The sequence below is a fragment of the Thalassophryne amazonica genome, chromosome 3 (assembly GCF_902500255.1).
Source record: "Thalassophryne amazonica chromosome 3, fThaAma1.1, whole genome shotgun sequence".
Classification (NCBI taxonomy): Eukaryota; Metazoa; Chordata; class Actinopteri; order Batrachoidiformes; family Batrachoididae; genus Thalassophryne; species Thalassophryne amazonica.
In genome coordinates this window covers 81,111,238-81,135,688 of record NC_047105.1, presented here as the reverse complement: position 1 = coordinate 81,135,688, position 24,451 = coordinate 81,111,238, and the positions used below count along the sequence as shown (strand labels likewise).

Below are 24,451 nucleotides of genomic sequence, written 5' to 3'. Positions count from 1 at the left end.
CCGCCCCCCCTCCCTGCACCCCTACCATCCACTCAGTACACGATGCAATATAAATCTGAGTTTTGCCATGATTGGGCAGAAACGCAAGTCCTCTTGCAAAGTGTGTGCATGGCCTGCATGCATCTTGGTGGTATGAAACTGTAGTGCAGCATTTTGACCATGTTCAAAACCACTGTGATGGGGTTGATGCTGTTTTTCCCCATATTACGACATAATGTGAAACCTCTGCACACACAGTGTATGTCTGTGTGTGTATGTATATATGTATATAAATTTCTCACACAATGGAGCTCTGCATCAGCCACAAAGGAAAACCTATATACAGTACACAGCTCCTGCTTATATTACACTGCATGGTTAGAGGTGCACGGTAACATGTGCGCTGTGGACTGTAGTCCTTCTGCAATATATTTCTGCATTGCGTTGACAAGGCATGAGCGTGTTGTACCATTATTATGAGTGTCTGGATTTTTTTGCAGAGATGGTGATTATAGTTTTGTAATGTTTCACGAATTCATTGTGAGAGAAATACTTTTGTCATTTACATAGTGGCAGGTATTTTCACTGCTACAGTTTTCAGTAAGTTGATATAAAAGCCACAGTGATATGATGGTTGCATCAGTAAAAACAGTGTATGAAGTGTTTGTTGAGCTGTGACAGCTTTGAAAGTTTCCTGACTTAAGTTGGTGACTAATGATGACAATGCATTTTAATTTTTTTAAGAAAATCATTTGTTTGGCAAATTAAATTAACAGCACACACACACACATATATATGTATATATATATCTGTTTTGAATTTCAGCATTCAGTAGTTAAAAAAAAAAAAAAAAACATGTCATTAATTGGCATTTTTATGGGTAGGCATGAGCCCGTATGAGATTTGGACGGTATGATAACCGTGGGCAAAAATACCGCAGTTTCACGGTATTATGTATAGCTTTAAAATGTGGTTTAACAACATTATGGCTATTTGCATATGAAGTGAGCATGATTCAGGCGCACTAATTGACGCAATGTCTACTGCTGCGAGCACTATACCACTGATAACTTTAGAGAAAATACCAAAATAATAGTCACTCTTTTAGACATGTAGCAGCTCCCCCGTGGAAACATGACTTACTTGGTTAGGGAGAAACGTGGCTGGAATAAGGTCCGGAACTCCGGATGTTCAATACTTGGCCCAGATTCACCAACAGAGTACTTGGAATAGATGTTGTATTTGTCCTTCTTGACATGTTTGTGGGAGAAATTTGGTCGACCACAAGCACGACTTGTGTCCACCGTTTGTACGTCTCAGTGGTTTCAAAGATGGGATAAAGTTTACTCCTTCCATGTAATCCTTTGCGGGTGTCTTGAATCGCTCTGCGTCTGACACAGGCCATAGCTACGGTGCTTTGTTGCCACTGTTTTTGACTTGAAGGGCTATTCCGTAGAAAATTAAATGAAAAAGCTGACTTGGTCCTTGGCATTTTGTTAATAATCGCCAGACTTGAATAAAGGCCTGCCTCATTTAGGGGCCAGTGTCGCCGACCAAACGGGGCTCCCTAAAAATTGGTCTGCCCTGCCTTCACTGCGCATGCGTCATTTTGGGCCTCAACAGTACATCTGAGACTGACTTTCTACACTCATAGTGATCAAAGGGAATAATGTGATTATTAACCATCAGATGACAAAGTAAAATCTCTTAAATCATTCTAAAGTCAGTTTTAAGCAGAAATGAGACAATAATCGGTGAGTTGCTAGTGACTCTAAAATGATATAGGCGCAGCAGCATGTCAGACACAGAAGTACTACTGTCGCACTCTGATCGCTTCCCCTATCTTTTATTATGAAATAATGCTGAATTTATGTGGAAATGATTGTTGTACGAAAACTTCAGATACCTGTCGCTGAGATAGATGATGACTGGAGTGCAGTTTTAAGCAGAATCGAGGTGATAATCGATGAATCGCTGGTGACGCTCTGAAATGACGCATGCGCAATGAAGGCAGGGTGGACCAATTTATGGTGGGGGGCGTTTGGTCGGCGACACCGAGTCGGGGACTGTTTGAAAAAAACAAATGCCCAGACTTTTAATCAAGGTAATATGGTACCCATTTTCTTTTAATCGGCGAGTGTCAGTGCTGAACTTCATTTCGTACTTCTCTTGTGGCTGGGCACATCCAGACTGCTCTGTCCGGTACATGCGAGGGGTTTTTCATTGAAATTCATTGCAATGGGGTGGGACATTTTGTCCGATGTGAGCGAAAATCCGTTATACAAAATCCGGTATATACAGTGTTTATTACATGGAAAACTATACAAAAACATTGGCGCTTTTGTCCGGTGAGTGTGAGTATCCGGTCTATACGATGACAGTTTAGGTGAGTTTTACTGTATTTTCAGCCCACTAAATGTGAGCCACTGAGCAAGAGCATTTTGTAAGGCCTTGAGTTTGTCAATTTTCTTTCTTTTCCCTTCAAAGGTTGTGCCATGAGCGGCTTGATAGCCGATGCTAAGACTTTAATCGACAAGGCAAGAGTGGAAACACAGGTATTACAGTGATTAAAATAATGCACACTTTTTTCAGTTTCAGATTAAGGTATAACTAAACTGTGTGCATCTTCCTCAGAACCACTGGTTCACTTACAATGAGACCATGACGGTGGAGAGTGTGACTCAGGCCGTGTCCAATCTGGCGCTGCAGTTTGGAGAGGAGGATGCAGACCCAGGCGCCATGGTTAGTCACTCACCTAGTCTCTGAAGACTTTATTCTTTATTCAGACTAGTATAACCTTTTATTCCACTTCTCTGTTTTGTGATGTGAACTACTCAGAGCCGACCCTTCGGTGTTGCACTTTTGTTTGGAGGGGTGGATGAAAAAGGACCACAGCTGTATGTAAAATTAACCAATGTTCAATTTCCTCATACATATTAAATAAGGAATCTGCATCTTAATTTTTCATGCTTTGGAAATTCAGGTACCACATGGACCCGTCAGGAACCTTTGTACAGTGTGACGCTCGGGCCATTGGCTCAGCATCTGAAGGAGCTCAGAGCTCTCTGCAGGAGGTCTACCACAAGGTAGTTACTGTTGCTAATGGTTTTACAATTCTGTGCAAATTTATTTTGGCTGACTAGTGCTCATAAATATGTCAAATGTGCAGTTGTTTTTTTCTTTTTATTTTAGGTGATAAAACCTTTCTTTTTGACAGTTTTGAATTAGGTGTACAGTAGGGCAGTATTACATAGACTTACGTTCAGTAAGATAGTGTTGTGTAGACTTGTGTAGAGCACTGCATCCGGTACTCTATGCTGAAAGTCCACAAATAAAAGAAAATTAACCACACAGTTGACATATTTATGAGTACTCGTCAGCGAAAATGAAACATAATTTTTTGCATACATTTCGCGGACCCCTTTGCGTCCCTCGCTGTATTGTCACGTAGGACCCATAAACTTGACAGAAGGCTGCATAAACTCAGCGTAGTCTGTACGCCGCATTACACAACTCTGTTATTCCGGTGTGAAAGGGTCTTTATTAAAAGGCACATGGCAGCCTGTCTGGAGTTTGCCGAAAGGCACCTGAAGGACTCTAAGAACATGAGACACAAAATTCTCTGGTCTGATGATACAAAGATTGAACTCTTTGATGTGAATGCCAGGCATGTTTGGAGGAAACCAGGCACCATCCCTACAGTGAAGCATGGTGGTGGCAGCATCATGCTGTGGGGATGTTTTTCAGCAGCAGGAAGTGGGAGACTAGTCAGGATTGAGGGAAAGATCAATCCACCAATGTACAGAGACATCCTGGATGAAAACCTGCTCTAGAGCACTCCTGACCTCAGACTGAGGTGAGATTTCATCTTTCAACAGGACAGTGACCCTAAGCACACAGCCAAGATTGGAAAGGAGTGGTTTCAGGACCTCTGTGAATGCCCTTGAGTGGCTCAGCCAGAACCCAGACTTGAATCCAATTTAATGTCTCTGGAGCGATCTGAAAATGGCTGTGAGCCTGATGGAGCTTGAGAGGTGCTACAAAGAGGAGTGGGCAAAACTGCCCAAAGATGGGTGTGCCAAGCTTGTGGCATCATATTCAAGAAGACCTGAGGCTGTAATTGCTGCCAAAGGTTTATCATCAAAGTATTGAATAAAGGGTGTGAATACTTGCGTACAGGTAATTTCTTTTTTTTTTATTTTATTTTATTTCTAATAAATTTGCAAAAAAAAAACTAAACTTTTTTCATGTTGTCATTATGGGGTATTGTGAGTAGAATTTTGAGGGAAAAAAAAGAATGTACTCCATTTTGGAATAAGGCTGTAACATAACAAAATGTGAAAAAAGTGAAGCGCCGTGAATACTTTCTGGATGCAGTGTATAAACACCAAATTGAAGACTCTCTCTCTCTCTCTGTCTCTCTGTCTCTCTCTCTCTGTCTCTGTGTGTGTGTGTGTAATTGATAGTCCATGACATTAAAAGACGCTATCAAGTCATCTCTGACCATCCTGAAGCAGGTGATGGAGGAAAAGCTCAACGCCACCAACATTGAGGTTCGTTCACTGTTTCTCTGTAGTTTCAAGGATTGTCAAAGTGCTGGCCTAAAGGCCAGATGCCTCCCATATAAAATGTCATAAAGCTCTGCACTTGTTCAGAATTTATTGACCCACTGTCCTTCCCACTGTTGCCAAGTGCTTGCTCATAGGTTGTCGTTTTGACCGTTGGGGTTTTTCTGTAATTATTGTATGGCTTTTGCCTTGCAATATAAAGCGCCTTGGGGCAACTGTTGTTGTGATTTGGCGCTATATAAATAAAATTGATTTGATTCATAAATTTGGCCTGCATTTAATAATTAAATTCATTGTTCTATTGAAATTTCCCTTATTTTAAAAGTAATTCTATAATTTTCTAGCAAGTCTACGATATCAGGATGAAATAAATGTCGCTGTGACATACCCGTTTCATCTACAAGGAGAACATTGATTTCTGAAATTATACAGTTAAAAGTAGATTAACAGAAAAATCGATATTTTTGAACATGTTCAAAACATTTGTGACATGACACATTTTGAAACACAAAAATTAATAAATCGGATGTAATTTGTGCAGATAGGGGTGTTGGATGGAATGTTCCATGACGCCTGCTCAGACCACTTAATGGTACAGACTGGATTTGACCTGACAGCTTTGCCTGGTGCATGCCCAAAAAAATGTCATTTGCGTACAATATAAACTGATAAAACCAAGGTCTTCGTATCTCTGTCTGGGATGGCGCCATGAAATGTTATGTTCTTTGCTTATCGCACTGACACAAACACATTCATCACAAAGTTTTGATATAACGCACACGATCACAGTCACCCACATACAATGTCAAACGCAACAATCTTCACCCTATGATTGTGAGTGCTGATTGTGTTATTTGTGAAGTCAGTGGTGGGTGATTTCTTGCAGTGGGGTGAAAATATTGACCAGGCAACGCACAAGGCAGTTTGTGTAGTTCAAAGACTCACTGTTCACTGACCGCTGTAAATCTCCTATAGAAATAGATTATACAGTAAAACTTGCCTAAACCATCATTGTATAAACTGGATATTTGCACTCACAGGAAAAATGCAAAAGTCCCAATGCTTTTGTGTGGTTTTCCATGTAATAAACACTGTATATAGTGGATTTTGTGTAATCGATTTTCACTCACATTGGACAAAATGTCCTGCCGCATTGCAATGTATTCCTGTTTAAAAACCCCTCACGTGTACCAGACAGGCAGTGTGGACATGCCCAGTAACAGAGGTACAAAATGAGGTTCAGCACTAGGGTTGGATGTCGAGAACCGGTTCTTTTCGAGTATCGTTAAGAAATGATTTGTTCCACTGATGTCCACCGATAGCCTTTGTGCTTAACGATTCCCTTATCGGTCTTTCAGAGCGGTCGTTGTTTTTGAGGGTGTTTGTCAGGAACATGATAATTCCTCTACGTTGATTACAGACCCTGCAGCGGGTCTGTAATCAACCATTTCTGCAGCGCGAGTCCACTTTGAAGCGTGAACCAGTGAAGCAATGCTTCAATCCACTGGCTTGTTGGTTCTTTGATTGGCTGCTTTTCAGAAGCACAAGTCCGCTTCTTAACCCCTCTCAAAGCCATTAAAATATTGTGAGACACTTTTGTGTGGATTAAAGTAACTAACTGGGACTCTTGTTGCAGTCAAGAAATGAGAATCGTCCTCTGTTCTGTTGGCACAGCTTCAAACGCTACGCAGCTCTCTGCCGAGTCCGGTCGGAATTAATAACTTCAAAACGAATCACTGCATTAAATAAAATGACACCTCTCTACAAATGTTGTAATACAGACAAGAAACTACAATCGACTAAAAATGAGACGTGCTGTATTCTTTATGAATTACATGTGCAGCAAGCCAGCTGTAAGAGCTCAGCTCAGAGGTATGGAAAGACATTCATGCCAGTAGTGTCTGAAAGGAAATGCTTTTGACAAAAACTACAGATTTTGTTTATTCCTATTTATGTCCAGAGTTTAAGGATCCAGTAACCAATTTCACATTTATTTACTTTATGTTGTTCACTTTCAATTCAATTTCAATTTAATCAGCTTATAAACAATGGGAAACTGTCTTAAGTTGCTGTATGCAGTTATAAATTGGTGGCAGACTGCAAGATTTAATATTTTTGAAATTTTGAAAGTGTCTCTTAATTCTATCTCATTTTCACAGCTGGCAACAGTAGAGCCTGGGAAAACCTTCCACATGTATTCTAAAGAGGAGCTGGAGGATGTTATCAAGGACATCTAGAGCAGAAAGACTTGATTTGAGTTCTGGACAGAAGAGAGGACGTAGACGTATACCTGGGCTCAGAACGCAGCCATCATTTACCATCAGCACAGTGTCCTTCAGACTACAGTCACAATTTTTGGATTGCATAAGAGTTTTTTCTTTGTAGTCTGCTAATTTACTTCTTGTCTTTTAATTTCTGTTGAGTCTTTTGCCTAGAACGGAGCCGCACGAAAATTGTTTGGGGGGTGGGGATGGGGTACTTCTTGTTACTAATCAATACGGCAATTAAACTCTTGTATTCAGAAAATTTCTTTTTCTTTTTTACCTTTCAGAGTTAAAATTGTGCTTGTGTAATATTTACAAGGGTGACTGAGAAGTTTTGAGTCTGACCCAGAGAAAGTAGGGTGTGGTTCTCCATCTTTTGCATTCTAAGAATCAACATTTCTCAAGATTGTGTGAAATTTTTGACTCATTGGATGCCTTCTTGGTTTCTCCGAATGCAAAAGATGGAGAACCACGCCCTACTTTTTCTGGGTCAGGCTCAAAACTTCTCAATCACCCGTTGTACTTCCCTTTATTGAATACTAGTATATTGACATCTAACAGAGCATGTTATCATGAAAGATAAAGACCACATTATTAGGTTTAAGTCTACACTTTGTTTTGCAGTTGATACTGTATTCAAAAATATCCCCAACTCCCTGTGTTGGGAGTAAGGAAATGACATCATGGAGGAACCCCAACAACAAAAACAAATCTCAAGAGTTCTTAGTGATGAAATGAGTGAAGCTACAGTGTAACTGGAAAGTATTCACATTTTGTCATGTCCCAGAATGATTCCAAAATGGAGTAAATTCATTTTTTTTCTGTCTAAACTGAGCGATCTTGGGAGAAGGACCTTAGTCAGGGAGGTGACCAAGAAACCGAAGGTCACTCTGTCAGAGCTCCAGCATTCCTCTGTGGAGAGAGGAGAACCTTCCAGAAGAGTAGATGGTAAAGTGGCCAGACAGAAGCCACTCCTTAGCAAAATGCACATGGCAGCATGCCTGGAGTTTGCCAAAAGACACCTGAAGAACTCTCAGACTATGAGAAACAAAATTTCTGGTCTGATGAGACAAAAATTGAACTCTTTGGCGTGAATGCCAGGTGTCATCCCTACAGTGAAGCATGGTGGTGGCAGGGTGTTAAATAGCTACTTACGTCTATGTGATTTCTTAGTTTTTTTTTTTTTTTTGTTATAAATTTGCAAAAAAAAAAAAACCTTTCATGTTGTCATTATGGGGTGTTGTGAGTAGAATTTTGAGGGGAAAAATGAATTTACTCCATTTTGGAATAAGGCTGTAACATAAAATGTGGAAATAGTGAAGCGCTGTGAATACTTTATGGGTGCACTGTGGAAGATTGAAAAATTGTCCATTTTATAGCAGAGAGACACTGCAGCATGGTAATAATATGTAGGCAAAATGTAAAAAACAGTTATTTTGTGATATTTGTCACATATTTGAAGAAAAAAGATGGTATTGGAGAAAATGCGGGGGAGGATCTGGCTTCAGGTGAAGGAGTGGTGGTTGGGATTGGCTGTACGAGTATTGTCGGCATGCTACTGGGGGGGGGGTGTCTGGGGGCGTGTGCCGCTCCACAGAAATTTTTAAAAATCTAACGTTTTTTCCTGTACTTAAGGCAATTTGGGGAGCCAAATGCTGGCTATAATTATTTTTAATACTTTATTTTATTTTAAATTCTGGCAATCTTACAATTCTGCATGTAGCAGCATTTGTCAATCAACCTTTGTTTATGCTGAGACCTTTCCCATATTTTGTTATACCTTTGGTCAGCTCTGCCACTGGAATGGCAAAATTCTGAGACTTCATCCATCCATCCATCCATTTTCTTCCACTTTATCCGGAGTCGGGTCGCGGGGGCAGCAGCTCAAGCAATGCCGCCCAGACCTCCCGATCCACACACGCCTTCCCCAGCTCCTCCGGGGGAACCCCAAGGCGTTCCCAAGCCAGCTGAGAGATGTAATCCTTCCAGCATGTCCTGGGTCTTCCCCGGGGCCTCCTCCCAATGGGATGTGCCCGGAACACCTCTCCAGCGAGGCGTCCAGGGGGCATTTATCAGTAAAAATGACAAACTTTTGGTTCAACTCTTCAGTGTTGTGTGCACCCTCCAGCATTTGATGATTCTGTACTTCATATTTGATACTACATTATTGCATATATGACGTCCAACTATACATCAGATATCTTTGGACGATGATATACAATGGGGGCTGGAAATTACTGCGATTGTTACACATTTTATAGACTAACCAATTTATACAAAAATCATGTGACCAAGCATCAGATTGTGCAAATCAAGGCAGACTTGGAAATACTAAAGTTTCAATATCTGAATGTGCATCAGAAAATTTTTCGAATGTTTGAAGCATTCACAATTATGTAAATAAGTGAAATTTGTTGGTTATACAGTATTTTTCTGATAAACTTGAACATGTTTAGGACATGCTTCAGCTGCATGCCAGTGAATGCTCATTATGAGCATTAACATGAAGTATTTAATTTCAAGAAATGTTTTCCCACATACTGATTTGTGGCTTTATGTGGCGTTTCTAGAATCAAACACATTGACAATAAAAATCGGTTGTCGGTCCTGGCGCAGTCCTTCCACCAGGGGTCAGTGTAACACCAGAAAAGAGTGCTGCCCCTCGGATGAGGAAGGTTCCTGGTCGTCCAATGATCTGGCAGATGGTTCTGGTCCTAGCCAATCCCGTGCTGCGGTGGATGGGCTTTATTAGAAGATGGATTTGGTGGCATCTGGAGTTAACTGTTGTTAGAGACGACCTATTTCTCGCTGGTGCCGAGAGTAAACGTTGGCCTCGTGGTAAACATGATGTTCACCAGGTGTTTTTTTGCGCTTGGACTGTTGTCTTCAGCTCTGGGCAGGAGTTTAAATTTGGGAGAGAAGTTGTCTGGAGGACCGCCCAGGAGCCAGCAGAGGGAGCGGCGTAGTTTGACGGAGTTGAATGGAGACACTTGTACAGCTTTGCCGGGAACGGACACAACCCTCCAAAACAGCACTTATACTGTAAGTGTGCGCCTACTTTAGCCAGCCGACTCCCAGCAGAACAGGGCTACGTGTGTGTCACTGTTGACCATTTACACATTGGAGTAAACAAACTTTTCACTGCAAACTTTAGCACAGTGGCGGTTCTACATTGAATTACTCCACGGGCGAGGCCCCCCACGTACCCCTCAAAAACCCACAAAATTTTGCACAAACAGCCATTTAAAAAAAAGTTTTTAGTATTTTAGAAGTGCCCCTGAAATTGCAATTGACATCAAAAGACCGCAGGATTTTGATGTCAGTAAAGCAACTTGGTTACTGTCTCAAATTCTATGCTTGGCAAAGTCTTAGTTATGACTGGTTAAACTATGCTTTGTCACAAAATAGAGTTGTAGCAAATGGCAACTGTTCATCTTTGAAACTACCTACAGATATGAAAATTCCATTGGCTAATTACAGGCCCCAGCGTTGTCCCAAATTATGGATATCACTGAACTTGTAACAGTTTTGTTGCAAGCATGATTCATTCCTCTATTCAAGCATGTTAATTTTACACATTACTACTTTAATATTTGAGATTTCTTCCCTAAAATATCCACCCAAAAATAAAAGAAATTTATGTTTGCACTAGTTAATTATTTTTTGTACCTGTAACTCATCTTCAGCCAATTTATTTCACAATGTCTCATAAATAATTTATTGTTATTAGTAGTGGTAGTGACAGAGTCCAGTTTATGCCATTTAGCAGTGTGTAAAATAATAATTTTAAAAAGCCTGACAATTTCTCTGACCATTTTGAGTAAAATTTTATTGTGAAATTAGATGTCTGACTTAAGACTGAATTATTGTTGTATAAGCATACCAACTTAGCACACATCATAGCAAGAATGCTAACAAACACGTTACACGACCAATTAGCATTAGCCCTTCATTATAACATGGATACAGAGAAAACACATTTGAATACCCTTATCCTTTGTTTGTTTTCTTCTCCTTTATCCTTTGCGCATTTTCTTCTTTTCTTTTTTCCTAAATTGGCCACCTGGCTTTAATCCTTTTCTGCCGCCGTGCCCCCCCCATTCACGTGACCACATAATCATTTTGTGTCACCTATTTTTATTAACCATTTCACACAATTCAAGAAAATGTGCAGGTATTATAGGCCTGTATTCATAATATTATGAATGAGATGTGCGTTATTTGGAAGAAACATAAGGTGTAGCAGATTTTAGCCCACTAACCATCCCGCTCCCTTTTAACTGCTCTTGCCAATAAATACTGCCCTGGGTGGCTGTCCGGTTCGCCCATACCAAAAACCACTACTGTTCCAACAGGTGGATATACAACCCCTGGCAAAAATTATGGAATCATCGGCCTCAGAGGATGTTCATTCAGTTGTTTAATTTTGTAGAAAAAAAGCATATCACAGACATGACACAAAACTAAAGTCATTTCAAATGGCAACTTTCTGGCTTTAAGAAACACTATAAGAAATCAAGAAAAAAAAGATTGTGGCAGTCAGTAACGGTTACTTTGTTAGACCAAGCAGAGGAAAAAAATATGGAATCACTCAATTCTGAGGAAAAAATTATGGAATCACCCTGTAAATTTTCATCCCCCAAATTAACACCTGCATCAAATCAGATCTGCTCATTGACATTGACCCTATGCCATGACATTGACCCTATGCCATGACATTGACCCTATGTGTCTTTTTGCAAGGAATGTTTTTGCAGTTTTTGCTCTATGGCAAGATGCATTATCATCTTGAAAAAATGATTTCATCATCCCCAAACATCCTTTCAATTGTCCAAAATATCAACATAAACTTGTGCATTTATTGATGATGTAATGACAGCCATCTCCCCAGTGCCTTTACCTCACATGCAACCCCATATCATCAATGACTGTGGAAATTTACATGTTCTCTTCAGGCAGTCATCTTTATAAATCTCATTGGAAAGGCACCAAACAAAAGTTCCAGCATCATCACCTTGCCCAATGCAGGTTCGAGATTCATCACTGAATATGACTTTCATCCAGTCATCCACAGTCCACAATTGCTTTTCCGTAGCCCATTGTAACCTTGTTTTTTTCTGGTTAGGTGTTAATGATGCCTTGCGTTTAGCTTTTCTGTATGTAAATCCCATTTCCTTTAGGCGGTTTCTTACAGTTCGGTCACAGACGTTGACTCCAGTTTCCTCCCATTCGTTCCTCATTTGTTTTGTTGTACATTTTTCGATTTTTGAGACATATTGCTTTAAGTTTTCTGTCTTGACGCTTTGATGTCTTCCTTGGTCTACCAGTATGTTTGCCTTTAACAACCTTGTCATGTTGTTTGTATTTGGTCCAGAGTTTAGACACAGCTGACTGTGAACAACCAACATCTTTTGCAACATTGCGTGATGATTTACTCTCTTTTAAGAGTTTGATAATCCTCTCCTTTGTTTCAATTGACATCTCTCGTGTTGGAGCCATGATTCATGTCAGTCCACTTGGTGCAACAGCTCTCCAAGGTGTGTTCACTCCTTTTTAGATGCAGACTAACGAGCAGATCTGATATGATGTAGGTGTTAGTTTTGGGGATGAAAATTTACAGGGTGATTCCATAATTTTTTCCTCAGAATTGAGTGATTCCATATTTTTTTCCTCTGCTTGGTCTAAAAAAGTAACTGTTACTGACTGCCACAATCTTTTTTTCTTGATTTCTTATAGTGTTTCTTAAAGCCAGAAAGTTGCCATTTGAAATGACTTTAGTTTTGTGTCATGTCTGTGATCTGCTTTTTTTTCTACAAAATTAAACAACTGAATGAACATCCTCCGAGGCCGGTGATTCCATAATTTTTGCCAGGGGTTGTACTTCTTTAGATGGTTTGGCAACAAACATTCAGAATTGGTGGTAGCATTGCTTTCATATTTATTTAGTGTTTACAGATTGTTATAAAAGATAAAAATGTGCCTGAGGTGATGTCATTAAATAGTTTTTAAAGATCCTGATTTAAAAGTGACAAGAAGAGGAAAAAAAACCCTCCATATTTAAGAAATTACTTCTATTCAAAGTTTGGATGGGTTGGGGGGGCAATAATTTGTATAACTTGAGAATTATTTATTTGGTTTTGTAATTGTTAATTACCTGCTTGCATCAGGGGAGGTGATGGTCTAGTGGTGATCCTTGGTTCAAATCCCAGCCTGACCGAAAGATCACTAAGGGCCCTTGGGCAAGGTCCTTAATCCCCTAGTTGCTCCCGGGATGTAGTGAGTGCCTTGTATGGCAGCACTCTGACATCGGGATGAATGTGAGGCATTATTGTAAAGCGCTTTGAGCATCTGATGCAGATGAAAAAGCGCTATATAATGTAGTCGGTTTACCATTTGCCGTCTTTGTTTAGGCGGCTCCCAGTTTTGCTTGGAGCTGCCACAGCAGATCACTTAGGGATTTTTAGTTTTACATCTTGATTTTGCATGTTTTATGTCTGATAATTTTCCTGATGTACAACCCCAATTCCAATGAAGTTGGGACGTTGTGTAAAATGTAAATACAAACAGAATACAATGATTTGCAAATCCTCTTCAACCTATATTCAATTGAATACACCGCAAAGACAAGATATTTAATGTTCAAACTGATAAACTTTGTTTTTGTGCAAATACGTGTATTTGCTCATTTTGAAATGGATGCCTGCAACACGTTACAAAAAAGCTGGGTCAGTGGTATGTTTACCACTGTGTTACATCACCTTTCCTTCTAACAACACTCAAGTTTTTGGGAACTGAGGACACTCATTGTTGAAGCTATTTAGGTGGAATTCTTTCTCATTCTTGCTTGATGTACGACTTCAGTTGTTCAACAGTCCAGGGTCTCCGTTGTCGTATTCTGCGCTTCATAATGCGCCACACATTTTCAATGGGCGACAGGTCTGGACTGCAGGCAGGCCAGTCTAGTACCTGCACTCCTTTACTACGAAGCCACGCTGTTGTAACATGTGCAGAATGTGGCTTGGCATTGTCTTGCTGAAATAAGCAGGGACGTCCCTGAAAAAGACTTTGCTTGGATGGCAGCATGTGTTGCTCCAAAACCTGGATGTACCTTTCATCCAGTATATGCTCCAGTATTCCCGGGGTTCGGTGGCGGAGGAAATCGTGTGGTTCCGGTTCTGCTTTGGACAGACGTCTCTTATCTTCGAGCCTGCCCACGTGACACATTGTGTGAATTGACTTCTTGTCTATTGTTGTAATCTGTTGTGTTTGTTGTGCTTTTTGTCACAACACTAAAGTGTTGTTATTTGGCTACCTCCATTGTCCGTTCATTTGCGCCCCCTGTTGTGGGTCCGTGTTCCTACACTTTCACAACAGGATATCTCGGCCAACGTCATGGACCCCGAGGGGCGTCAACCGGCTGTTGAACGGCCAATGGAAGAGCAGGGCGCACAGGCGTCTGCAGGAGGAATGATCGGTGAGTTGCAGCGAATCCTCACCGCTTTTACGGCTCGGTTGGATCTAATGACTGAGCAGAACGTCCTCCTTAACCGCAGGGTGGAGGCTCTCGCCGCGCAGGTGGAAGCGCGCCCTCAGGGCGCTGCTGCGGCTCCCCCTCCTGTCGATCCTGTGCGCAACAGTGACGTTCCACTGGTCGTTCAACGACCCCTCCCACCTTCCCCTGAAGCATACATAAGCCCTCCAGAGCCGTACGGGGGTTGTGTGGAGACGTGCGCGGACTTTCTTATGCAGTGTTCGCTCGTCTTCGCACAACGTCCCGTCATGTACGCGACTGATGCTAGTAAGATAGCTTATGTGATTAATCTGCTTTGCGGTGAGGCACGCGCTTGGGCTACAGCGCTCTGGGAGCAAAATTCACGGCTCCTTCTGACATATGATGGGTTTGTGAGGGAATTCAGAACAGTGTTCGATCACCCAAATAGAGGAGAGACCGCTTCAGCCGTGCTGCTGTCAATGAGACAGGGGCGCCGGAGCGCAGCTGCTTATGCAGTCGACTTCCACATCGCGGCTGCGGGGTCCGGCTGGAATAGCACTGCCCTCCGTGCCGCCTTCGTAAACGGACTGTCGTTGGTCCTGAAGGAGCACCTGGTGGCCAAGGACGAACCGCGGGATTTAGACGGGCTTATTGATCTCGTTATACGATTAGACAATCGGTTAGAAGAACGCCGTCGGGAGCGAGACGAAGGGCGTGGCCGGGCACGCGCCGTCCCTCTCCCTTCCGGTTCCGACCGAGTTCCGCCCTCCCCACGCTCCACGGCCTCTACGCTCCGTGTGGTTACAGCCCCCCCTGCTGATGAAGCTATGGACACGAGCAGGGCCACATTTAGGCCACCAGATAGACAGAGGAGGCTGGTCCGCGGAGCGTGCTTTGTTTGTGGCTCAATAGAGCATCAAGTGAGGAACTGCCCCGAGCGGTTAAACACCAACGCCCGCCCCTAGAAACTGGGTTAGGGGTGGGCCAAACATTCACGTGGGACATACCCATATCGCCACACGACTCCCAGTTACAATCCTTTATGAGGATTTAACCCTGAAGGCCCCAGCACTGGTGGACACGGGCTCTGAAGGGAATTTGCTAGACAGCAGATGGGCCAGGGAGGCAGGGCTCCCTCTGGTGGCGCTTACCTCGCCTGTGCAGGTGCGGGCACTAGATGGCTCCCTACTCCCTCTAATCACACATAAGACACCACCAGTAACTCTGGTGGTGTCAGGGAACCACCGGGAGGAGATCGAGTTTTTTGTGACTCCTTCCACCTCCCGTGTGATTCTCGGGTTCCCTTGGATGTTAAAACACAATCCCCGGATCGATTGGCCGTCCGGGGTAGTGGTTCAGTGGAGCGAAACCTGCCATCGGGTATGTTTAGGTTCCTCGGTTCCTCCCGGTTCCCAGGCTAAGGAGGAGGTCAGAGTCCCGCCCAATCTTGGGACGGTGCCGGGGGAGTACCATGACCTTGTGGATGTGTTCAGTAAGGATCTGGCGCTCACCCTTCCCCCCCACCGTCCGTACGATTGTGCCATTGATTTGGTTCCAGGCGCTGAGTTCCCGTCCAGCAGGCTGTACAACCTCTCACGACCTGAGCGCGAATCAATGGAGACCTACATCCGGGACTCTTTAGCCGCCGGGTTGATCCGGAATTCCACCTCCCCGATGGGTGCAGGTTTCTTTTTTGTGGGTAAAAAAGACGGCGGACTTCGTCCATGCATTGATTATAGGGGACTGAACGAAATCATGGTTCGTAATCGATACCTGTTGCCCTTGTTGGATTCAGTGTTCACGCCCCTGCATGGAGCCCAGATATTCACTAAGCTAGATCTTAGAAATGCGTATCACCTGGTTCGGATCCGGAAGGGAGACGAGTGGAAGACGGCATTTAACACCCCCTTAGGTCACTTTGAGTACCAGGTCATGCCGTTCGGCCTCACAAACGCCCCCGCGACGTTCCAAGCATTAGTTAATGATGTCTTGCGGGATTTCCTGCACCGATTCGTCTTCGTATATCTAGACGATATACTCATCTTTTCTCCGGATCCTGAGACTCATGTCCGGCATGTACGTCAGGTCCTGCAGTGGTTGTTGGAGAACCGGCTGTTTGTGAAGGGCGAGAAGTGTGAGTTTCACCGCACCTCTTTGTCCTTCCTGGGGTTTATCATCTCCCCCAACTCCGTCGCTCCTGATCCGGCCAAGGTTGCGGCGGTGAGAGACTGGCCCCAACCCACCAGCCGTAGGAAGCTGCAACAGTTCCTCGGCTTTGCAAATTTCTACAGGAGGTTCATTAAGGGCTACAGTCAGGTAGTTATCCCCCTGACAGCCCTGACCTCTCCAAAAGTCCCCTTCACCTGGTCGGATCGGTGCGATGCCGCGTTCAAGGAGTTGAAACGGCGCTTCTCGTCTGCACCTGTTCTGGTGCAGCCCGATCCTAGTCGCCAGTTTGTGGTTGAAGTGGACGCCTCGGACTCAGGGATAGGAGCCGTGCTATCCCAGAGCGGAAAGGCCGATAAGGTCCTTCACCCGTGTGCCTATTTTTCCCGCAGGTTGACCCCGGCCGAATGGAACTATGACGTCGGCAATCGAGAACTCCTTGCGGTGAAAGAGGCTCTTGAAGAGTGGAGACATCTGTTGGAGGGAACGTCCGTGCCATTCACGGTTTTCACTGACCACCGGAACCTGGAGTATATCAGGACTGCCAAGCGGCTGAACCCCAGGCAAGCCCGCTGGTCACTGTTCTTCGGCCGTTTTGACTTCCGGATCACCTACCGTCCCGGGACCAAAAACCAGAGATCGGATGCCTTGTCCCGGGTGCATGAAGACGAAGTCAAAACGGAGGTGTCGGATCCACCGGAACCTATCATCCAGGAGTCCGCTATCGTGGCCACCCTCACCTGGGACGTAGAGAAAACCGTCCGGGAGGCCCTGGCACGGAGCCCGGATCCCGGAACTGGGCCGAAGAACGAACTTTACGTCCCACCAGAGGCCAGGGCTGCAGTCCTGGACTTCTGTCACGGCTCCAAGTTCTCCTGTCATCCAGGGGTGCGCAGGACCATGGCAGTTGTCCGGCAGCGCTTCTGGTGGGCGTCCCTGGAGGCCGACGTCCGGGATTATATCCAGGCCTGCACCACCTGCGCCGGGGGCAAGGCTGACCACTGCAGGGCATCGGGACTGCTCCAGCCACTGCCTGTGCCTCATCGCCCCTGGTCCCACATCGGCCTGGATTTTGTCACGGGCCTCCCGCCGTCCCAGGGCAACACCACCATCCTCACGATAGTGGACCGATTCTCCAAGGCGGCCCACTTCGTGGCCCTCCCGAAGCTCCCCACTGCCCAGGAGACAGCGGACCTCCTGGTCCACCACGTCGGCCGGCTGCATGGGATTCCAACAGACATCGTCTCCGATCGCGGTCCCCAGTTCTCCTCGCAAGTCTGGAGGAGCTTCTGCCAGGAACTGGGGGCCACGGTGAGTCTCTCGTCCGGGTATCATCCTCAGACCAACGGGCAAGCAGAACGGGTCAATCAGGAGGTGGAACAGGCCCTGCGCTGCGTGACAGCCGCGCACCTGGCGGCCTGGAGTACCCATTTGGCCTGGATCGAGTATGCCCATAACAGCCAGGTGTCTTCAGCCACCGGCCTCTCCCCTTTTGAGGTGTGGCTGGGGTATCAGCCCCCGTTGTTTCCGGTGGTTGAGGGAGAGGTCGGTGTGCCCTCGGTCCAGGCCCACCTGCGGAAGTGCCGTCGGGTGTGGCGCACCGCCCGTTCTGCTTTGCTAAAGGCCCGGACGAGGGCAAAAGCCCATGCAGACCGTCGGCGGACCCCGGCCCCTGCGTATCGGCCAGGGCAGGAGGTGTGGTTGTCCACCATGGACATTCCCCTGAAAGTGGACTCCCCCAAACTACAGGACCGTTACATCGGTCCCTTCAGGATCCTTAAGGTCATCAGTCCAGCCGCAGTGAGGCTTCAGCTTCCGGCCTCACTGCAGATCCATCCTGTTTTCCATGTGTCCCGGATAAAGCCGCATCACACCTCACCCCTCTGTGCTCCGGGTCCGGCGCTGCCTCCTGCCCGGATCATCGATGGCGAGCCGGCTTGGACTGTGCGCCGGCTCTTGGATGTCCGTAGGATGGGCCGGGGCTTCCAGTATTTGGTGGACTGGGAGGGGTACGGACCCGAAGAACACTCCTGGGTGAAGAGGAGCTTCATCCTGGACCCGGCCCTCCTGGCCGATTTCTACCGCCGCCACCCGGACAAGCCTGGTCGGGCGCCAGGGGGCGCCCGTTGAGGGGGGGGTCCTATTGTGTGGGCCGCTGAAGAGGAGGTACTGCTGGCCCATCACCACCAGAGGGCGCCCTGTCTGGAGTGCGGGCTCCAGGCACCAGAGGGCGCTGCCGCCTCACAGGAGCAGCCGGGGTGACAGCTGTCACTTATCACCTACGACAGCTGTCACCAATCATCTGATCAGCAGTGGTATATCAGCAGGACGACATCTCCACCTCTTTGCAGAGATATCGCTCTACCTTGAAGGTACCGTTCTCAGCCGACTGTGTTGTCTTTTGTCAACATTAACACTTTGTTACTTTTGTGCGTGAAATAGCAGACATTCTTCCGACGAGAGGAGGAGGTGGTTTTCCCGCCATACGGGTTGCTGGGTGCACACGCACCCACCTTTAACTGTTTTTGTTCCTCGCCAGCAGTACCAGATCCGACACGCGGAGGCAGTGGCCACCTGGGAGTTCGGGACTTGGCGGCTCCAGTATTCCCGGGGTTCGGTGGCGGAGGAAATCGTGTGGTTCCGGTTCTGCTTTGGACAGACGTCTCTTATCTTCGAGCCTGCCCACGTGACACATTGTGTGAATTGACTTCTTGTCTATTGTTGTAATCTGTTGTGTTTGTTGTGCTTTTTGTCACAACAGTAAAGTGTTGTTATTTGGCTACCTCCATTGTCCGTTCATTTGCGCCCCCTGTTGTGGGTCCGTGTTCCTACACTTTCACAACACTCCTCAGACCACAGCACACTTTTCCACTTTGCGTCTGTCCATTTCAAATGAGGTCGGCCCAGAGAAGGCAGCGGTGTTTCTGGATGTTGTTGATGTATGGCTTTTGCTTTGCATGGTAGGGTTTTAACCTGCACTTGTAGATGTTGCAACGAACTGTGTTAACTGACAATGGTTTCTGAAGTGTTCCTGAGCCCACGCGGTACGATCCTTTACACAATGATGTCAGTTTTTAATGCAGTGCTGCCTGACGGATCGAAGGTCACGGGCATTCAATGTTGGTTTTCAGCCTTGCGGCTTACGTGTAGAACGTTCTTCAGATTCTCTGAATCTTCTCATTACATTATGGACTGTAGATGATGGAATCCCTAAATTCCTTGCAATTGAACATTGAGAAACATTGTTCTTAAACTGTTGGACTATTTTCTCATGCAGTTGTTCACAAAGTGGTGATCCTCGCCCCATCTTTGCTCCTTTTATACCCAATCATGACACTCACCTGTTTCCAATTAACTTGTTCACCTGTGGAATGTTCCAAACAGGTGTTCTTTGAGCATTCATCAACTTTCCCAGTCTTTTGTTGACTGTGTCCCAGCTTTTTTAAAACATGTTGCAGGCATCCATTTCAAAATGAGCAAATATTTGCATAAAAACGTCTGTCAGTTTGAACATTAAATATCTTGTGTTTGTGGTGTATTCAGTTGAATATAGGTTGAAGAGGATTTGCAAATCCTTGTATTCTGTTTTTATTTACATTTCACACAACGTCCAAACTTCATTGGAATCGGGGTTGTACATGGAGGATGGGGCACAGGTGGTCTCCATCCAGGGACCTTCTGTGTGGAAGGCAAGCATACTAACTGCTTGCACCAATGTACTGCTGATTTCCTGTTTGAGTAATGGGGATATTGTTTCAGTATTAGTTCCAAATCTAGCTCTAATGATTCATTGATTAATTGATTACTAATAGACCTATTTGATAACTGAATGATCATGTTGAGCCTTTTTTATATCTAAATTACTGTGAAAATTTTCTGGTTTGTTTACTAGTTACTTAACTCCTCTGACAGTAAACTGAATATATTTGGGTTGTGGACAAAACAAGAACAGGCAACTGAGTGGACAAGGAGCTGACCTACCAGTATGTAGACCTGAGTTTGTATTCTGCTCATGCTACCTGTCTGTGTCCTTGCACAAGAGACAGACTGCTTCATCTCAGGCCACCCAGCTGTAAAATGCCTTAGTTGGGGAAGTAAATGTGAGGTATAATGGTAAAGCACTTTGAGCATCTGCTAGATGCGCTATAGAAATGCAGTCTTCCTTCCTTCAAGACATTTAAGGACATCATCTTGGGCTTTTGGAAACGATGCTAATTGTTATTGTTATATTTATATTTGATTTTATGACATTTTATGGACCAAACAATTGATTGAGAAAGTAATTGACAGATTAGTTGATAATGAAAATGAGCAGCAGTTTTTTGTATATTTGTATTTCATTATATAATAATAATAATAATAACAGTAATTATTATTTTTATATAATTTTATTTTAAGTTATGTGTCTACCACAGCATATTGGAGTTGAAATTAACAATCAAAGCTCGTGTTCCTGCCTTCCAGTTGCCCATGCTTCATGGGTCAAATATGGTCCTGAACCTTATACGTATACCTTATCATGTCTGTTTATGTATCACATATTACAACAAAAATAAAGAACCATATAATTATTGTCAACTCCATTTAATAACAACTCATTCACATATTATAAATAAAGAACAAGAACCATATATCATCTACATGAATCATGACTTTGAGTGATAGCTACCCACAGACTCAAATTTAACACAATATTTTCTGCAGAGGTGTAAACTCGGGCTTCAGAAAGTAAAAGCCCTCCCATGTGTTGCTTCTACCTGTGCACCTAAAACAGGTGATCTCAATAATTAGCTCGTCAACCTGCCTGAAGAGCTGAACTAATTACAATCAGCTTGTTTATGATTTATCAGCCCTATTTTTTCTTGTATCTCATGAGGGCTGGTTTACTAGTATGGGGCAGATTTTTGTTGTAACATGTGATAATGGCTGTTCTTCACCCTGTCCTCAAATATGGAGATATTTTTATCCAAAGTGACTTATCTGTCAGGAAAATGCACTGGTCTTCTCTGTATATACCTGATCCCGTCAGATCTCCAGAAGTGAAGCAGAGTAGGTCTTGATTAGTAGCTGGCTGGGAGACCACTTGAGGAGACCAGGGCTTGTGTATGTTTCTTCATGTAGCACTGGACTTACATCTGGCAAAAATCTTGTGCCAAATTCCAATGCGGCTCTGTTCTGGATCCACTGTCGTGACCCTGGGCAAACGGGGAAGGAGAAAGACTAACAACAACATACAAGTCAGAAAAACAACAGCAAGTGCCGCAAACACAAGGAATGGTAGGAGGTGTGATATGAATTTCGCACCTTTTGGTTGCAAAGCAGCTCATGAGCTAGGAGTGCAACCATGCTAATTGCTGCTTTCAGCATTTGGCCAAAAGTAGCTGGAGACAGTTACACTTGCTGGAGCGTTACAGGCGTCCATCAATAAATATGACCTCTGACTGCCATTTTTGTGTGTGTCTGTTGGGGGGGGGGGGATTTGCATCCCAATTGGGTTGATGTAGGAGTTACTGCGCCTTATGTGTGTGGTTTCCCTCATTAGGAACCAAAAGAATTGGACACTTGAGCTACTCAGCTTTTAATGACAGTGTGTATTATTCCCTCATGATTTCATTGATACATTTTTCAGAAAAAGGGCAACAGTTCCAGTTGGAATCTCTTGCTCTTAGCTGTCAACATAAAGTCCAAAGAGCTGTCACTGCCAGAGAAAGAAAACATAATTTGACTAAAAACCAAAATAACCCATTATAGAGACCCCACAATCATTGTGTGTGGTTAAAACAACTATTTGGTATGTTTTAAAAGAGAAAGAATGTATTGGTCAGATCAGCAACATGAAAAAGTCTTCAGTAATACAAGTAAGTGTGGTAGATGATGGAAGGATTCTTTCCCTGGTGAACCACTTTGCAACAGTTGGCCAGATCAAGAGCACCTTCCAGGAGTTATGTATAGCTGTGTGAAATCGAGTAATCAAAAGAAAAGTTCACCAGACTATGTGCGTTGGGGTGCGCCCCAAAATGGAATGTAATGGCAAACCTCAAAAACAGGGACTTCAAATAAGAGCAACTTAGAAATTACTTTTTATGTGTAATAGGTTATAGATGACTAGTTAAGCTCTTTAAAATGTAATAAGTAATTGACTATTTTAATTACTTCATCAGAGTAATGTAGCTTATTACATTTGATGACTTTTCAAACGAATGTTTGAACTGGACAGTACAGCTGGAAAAACCTGGCATTGTAGACTATGTGGCAAACATTTATTTAAAAAAAATCCCCAGGGTGACTTGAATTAAAATTTACATGATGACCTGCAATGAATGTCTGCTCCTCCCCTGCTTCCACCAGTGTCCCCTGTTTTGTGTCTTCCAGTCAACAACATTCTAAACATTCCCAGTGTTACAAAGCTGACTGGTTTGTGAAAAATTAAAAGTTGCCAGATTTGTTACTCATTGCTAAATGGGATTTTTCGTCACCAGGGAAGGTCTGAAAGTCATTAAATCGAAACAAAGTTGTTAAGTTGGCAACAGACAGAGTCTGTTTAGAAGACAGAATGGGGGGTCGGTGCAAATTCAAATTAAGGACCAATCAAATTGGTCTCTGTGGCTTTTGGTGACACATGTTCAGAAATATGCCATTCCTGCAAAGACGTAAAGCAACATAGGCCTAATGACTATTTTACATATTAGTAAGTAAGTCCCTTCGGCTGCTCCCTTTTGCACTCGGGGTCGCCACAGCAAATCCAAGGTGGATCTGCATGTTGAATTGGCACAGGTTTTACGCCGGATGCCCTTCCTGACGCAACTCCACATTACATGGAGAAATGTGGCGGGGGGTGGGATTTGAACCTGGAACCTTCTGCACTGAAACCAAGCGCTTTAACCACTTGGCCACCACCCCCTACTATTTTACATATTAATTTTTTTTAATTATATCCAAATGTAATCTTTTTGTAATTACCAATAATTTAACTAATAACTGTAACTGAATTACATATTTGTTCTCAGTAATAGATTACAGTGCATTTAATTTGTTTTTTAATTGCATTGCCAGTTTTGTGTAACTAGTTACTCCTCAACACTGAATACAAGGTTGCCAAGATTTTTTAAAACAAAAACAACCCCTGTACAGGTTGTGGAATAGCAACCTATCTGCAGGCGATTAATATGCAGATTAGCGTGTTTGTGAATGATAGGAAGAGAAAGCTATGGAGTGTGGCCAAGCCTCAAAGTTTGAGAATGTGCCTTGTGAGCAGACAGTTGAAGGTTAAAGCCCCATTAATCTAAATGCTTGAAAAATCATTCAACCCAAGACTTGTTTTAATTTTTTTTAAGGTAATGATATTCAGTATTACAGTATGATACATAGTATTTGATATGACATATTCAGAGCAGTTCAGTCATCTATTGTTTTTAGAAGTCTACTTTCCTTGAACTGAGAAAAACCTGGTAAGTTTTTTTTGTGTGTGTGTAGTTATAAATGTAACTTGTTCAATGTTCATTTGATGATAGTGTAAATAGTCAATTATAAACAGACGTTTTGGGCCTGAGGTTGATCTTTAGTTGCTTTTTGACTATATTCTGCTGTGGAAAGTGGCTAAAATGAGACTTAGACTATACTTGACTGTGTCACATTTTAGTTCACTGTTGTGTTGTTTTGCTAAAATAATTCCAAATGTGTTGCTTTTGTTCTGCTATTTCTGGTGAATCTGATGCAGGGTTGGGAGAGTGCCAACAGTCTGGAAGTTTTCACACCCAACACCCCAGCAGACAGTTTCATTGATTAATGTTTTCCCTTGACTTGAAGACGTGCCAGATCACTCAGTGAAATTGGGAGAGAGAGTTTTTGGTTCAAATGAAAATGGTTAGACGCTTGGTCCTATGTGGCACGATTGTCCGGCCCTGGATTGTGTGTGTGTGTGTGTGTGTGTGTGTGTGTGTGTGTGTGTGTGTGTGTAATGGGGGAGAGGAACAAGACAGAAG

General features: G+C 43.8%; 2 protein-coding genes and 1 long non-coding RNA gene across 5 annotated transcripts in view; 2 read left to right on the top strand and 1 right to left on the bottom strand.

Annotated features, from left to right (window-relative positions):
* Window positions 1–7,000, top strand: part of psma5 (proteasome 20S subunit alpha 5) — a 13,204-nt gene extending 6,204 nt beyond the window's left edge. The window contains exons 5-10 of the mRNA XM_034166948.1: window positions 2,467–2,534; window positions 2,614–2,721; window positions 2,818–2,876; window positions 2,963–3,065; window positions 4,446–4,532; window positions 6,707–7,000. Of these exons, the coding sequence (XP_034022839.1) occupies window positions 2,467–2,534; window positions 2,614–2,721; window positions 2,818–2,876; window positions 2,963–3,065; window positions 4,446–4,532; window positions 6,707–6,784 (503 nt within the window). The 3' untranslated portion in view covers window positions 6,785–7,000. The remainder of the gene's footprint in view (window positions 1–2,466; window positions 2,535–2,613; window positions 2,722–2,817; window positions 2,877–2,962; window positions 3,066–4,445; window positions 4,533–6,706) is intronic.
* Window positions 1,534–24,451, bottom strand: LOC117507151. The gene is made up of 3 exons (XR_004559632.1): window positions 24,442–24,451; window positions 14,688–14,692; window positions 1,534–1,750 (listed from the first exon to the last, which is right to left on the bottom strand). It is a non-coding gene; the product is annotated as an uncharacterized LOC117507151 (long non-coding RNA).
* The window catches only part of LOC117507149 (sortilin-like), a 115,183-nt gene continuing 100,305 nt past the window's right edge, over window positions 9,574–24,451 (top strand). For all 3 annotated transcript variants that reach the window (XM_034166947.1, XM_034166946.1, XM_034166945.1), the window contains exon 1: window positions 9,574–9,853. In XM_034166947.1, the coding sequence (XP_034022838.1) occupies window positions 9,656–9,853 (198 nt within the window). In that variant the 5' untranslated portion in view covers window positions 9,574–9,655. The remainder of the gene's footprint in view (window positions 9,854–24,451) is intronic.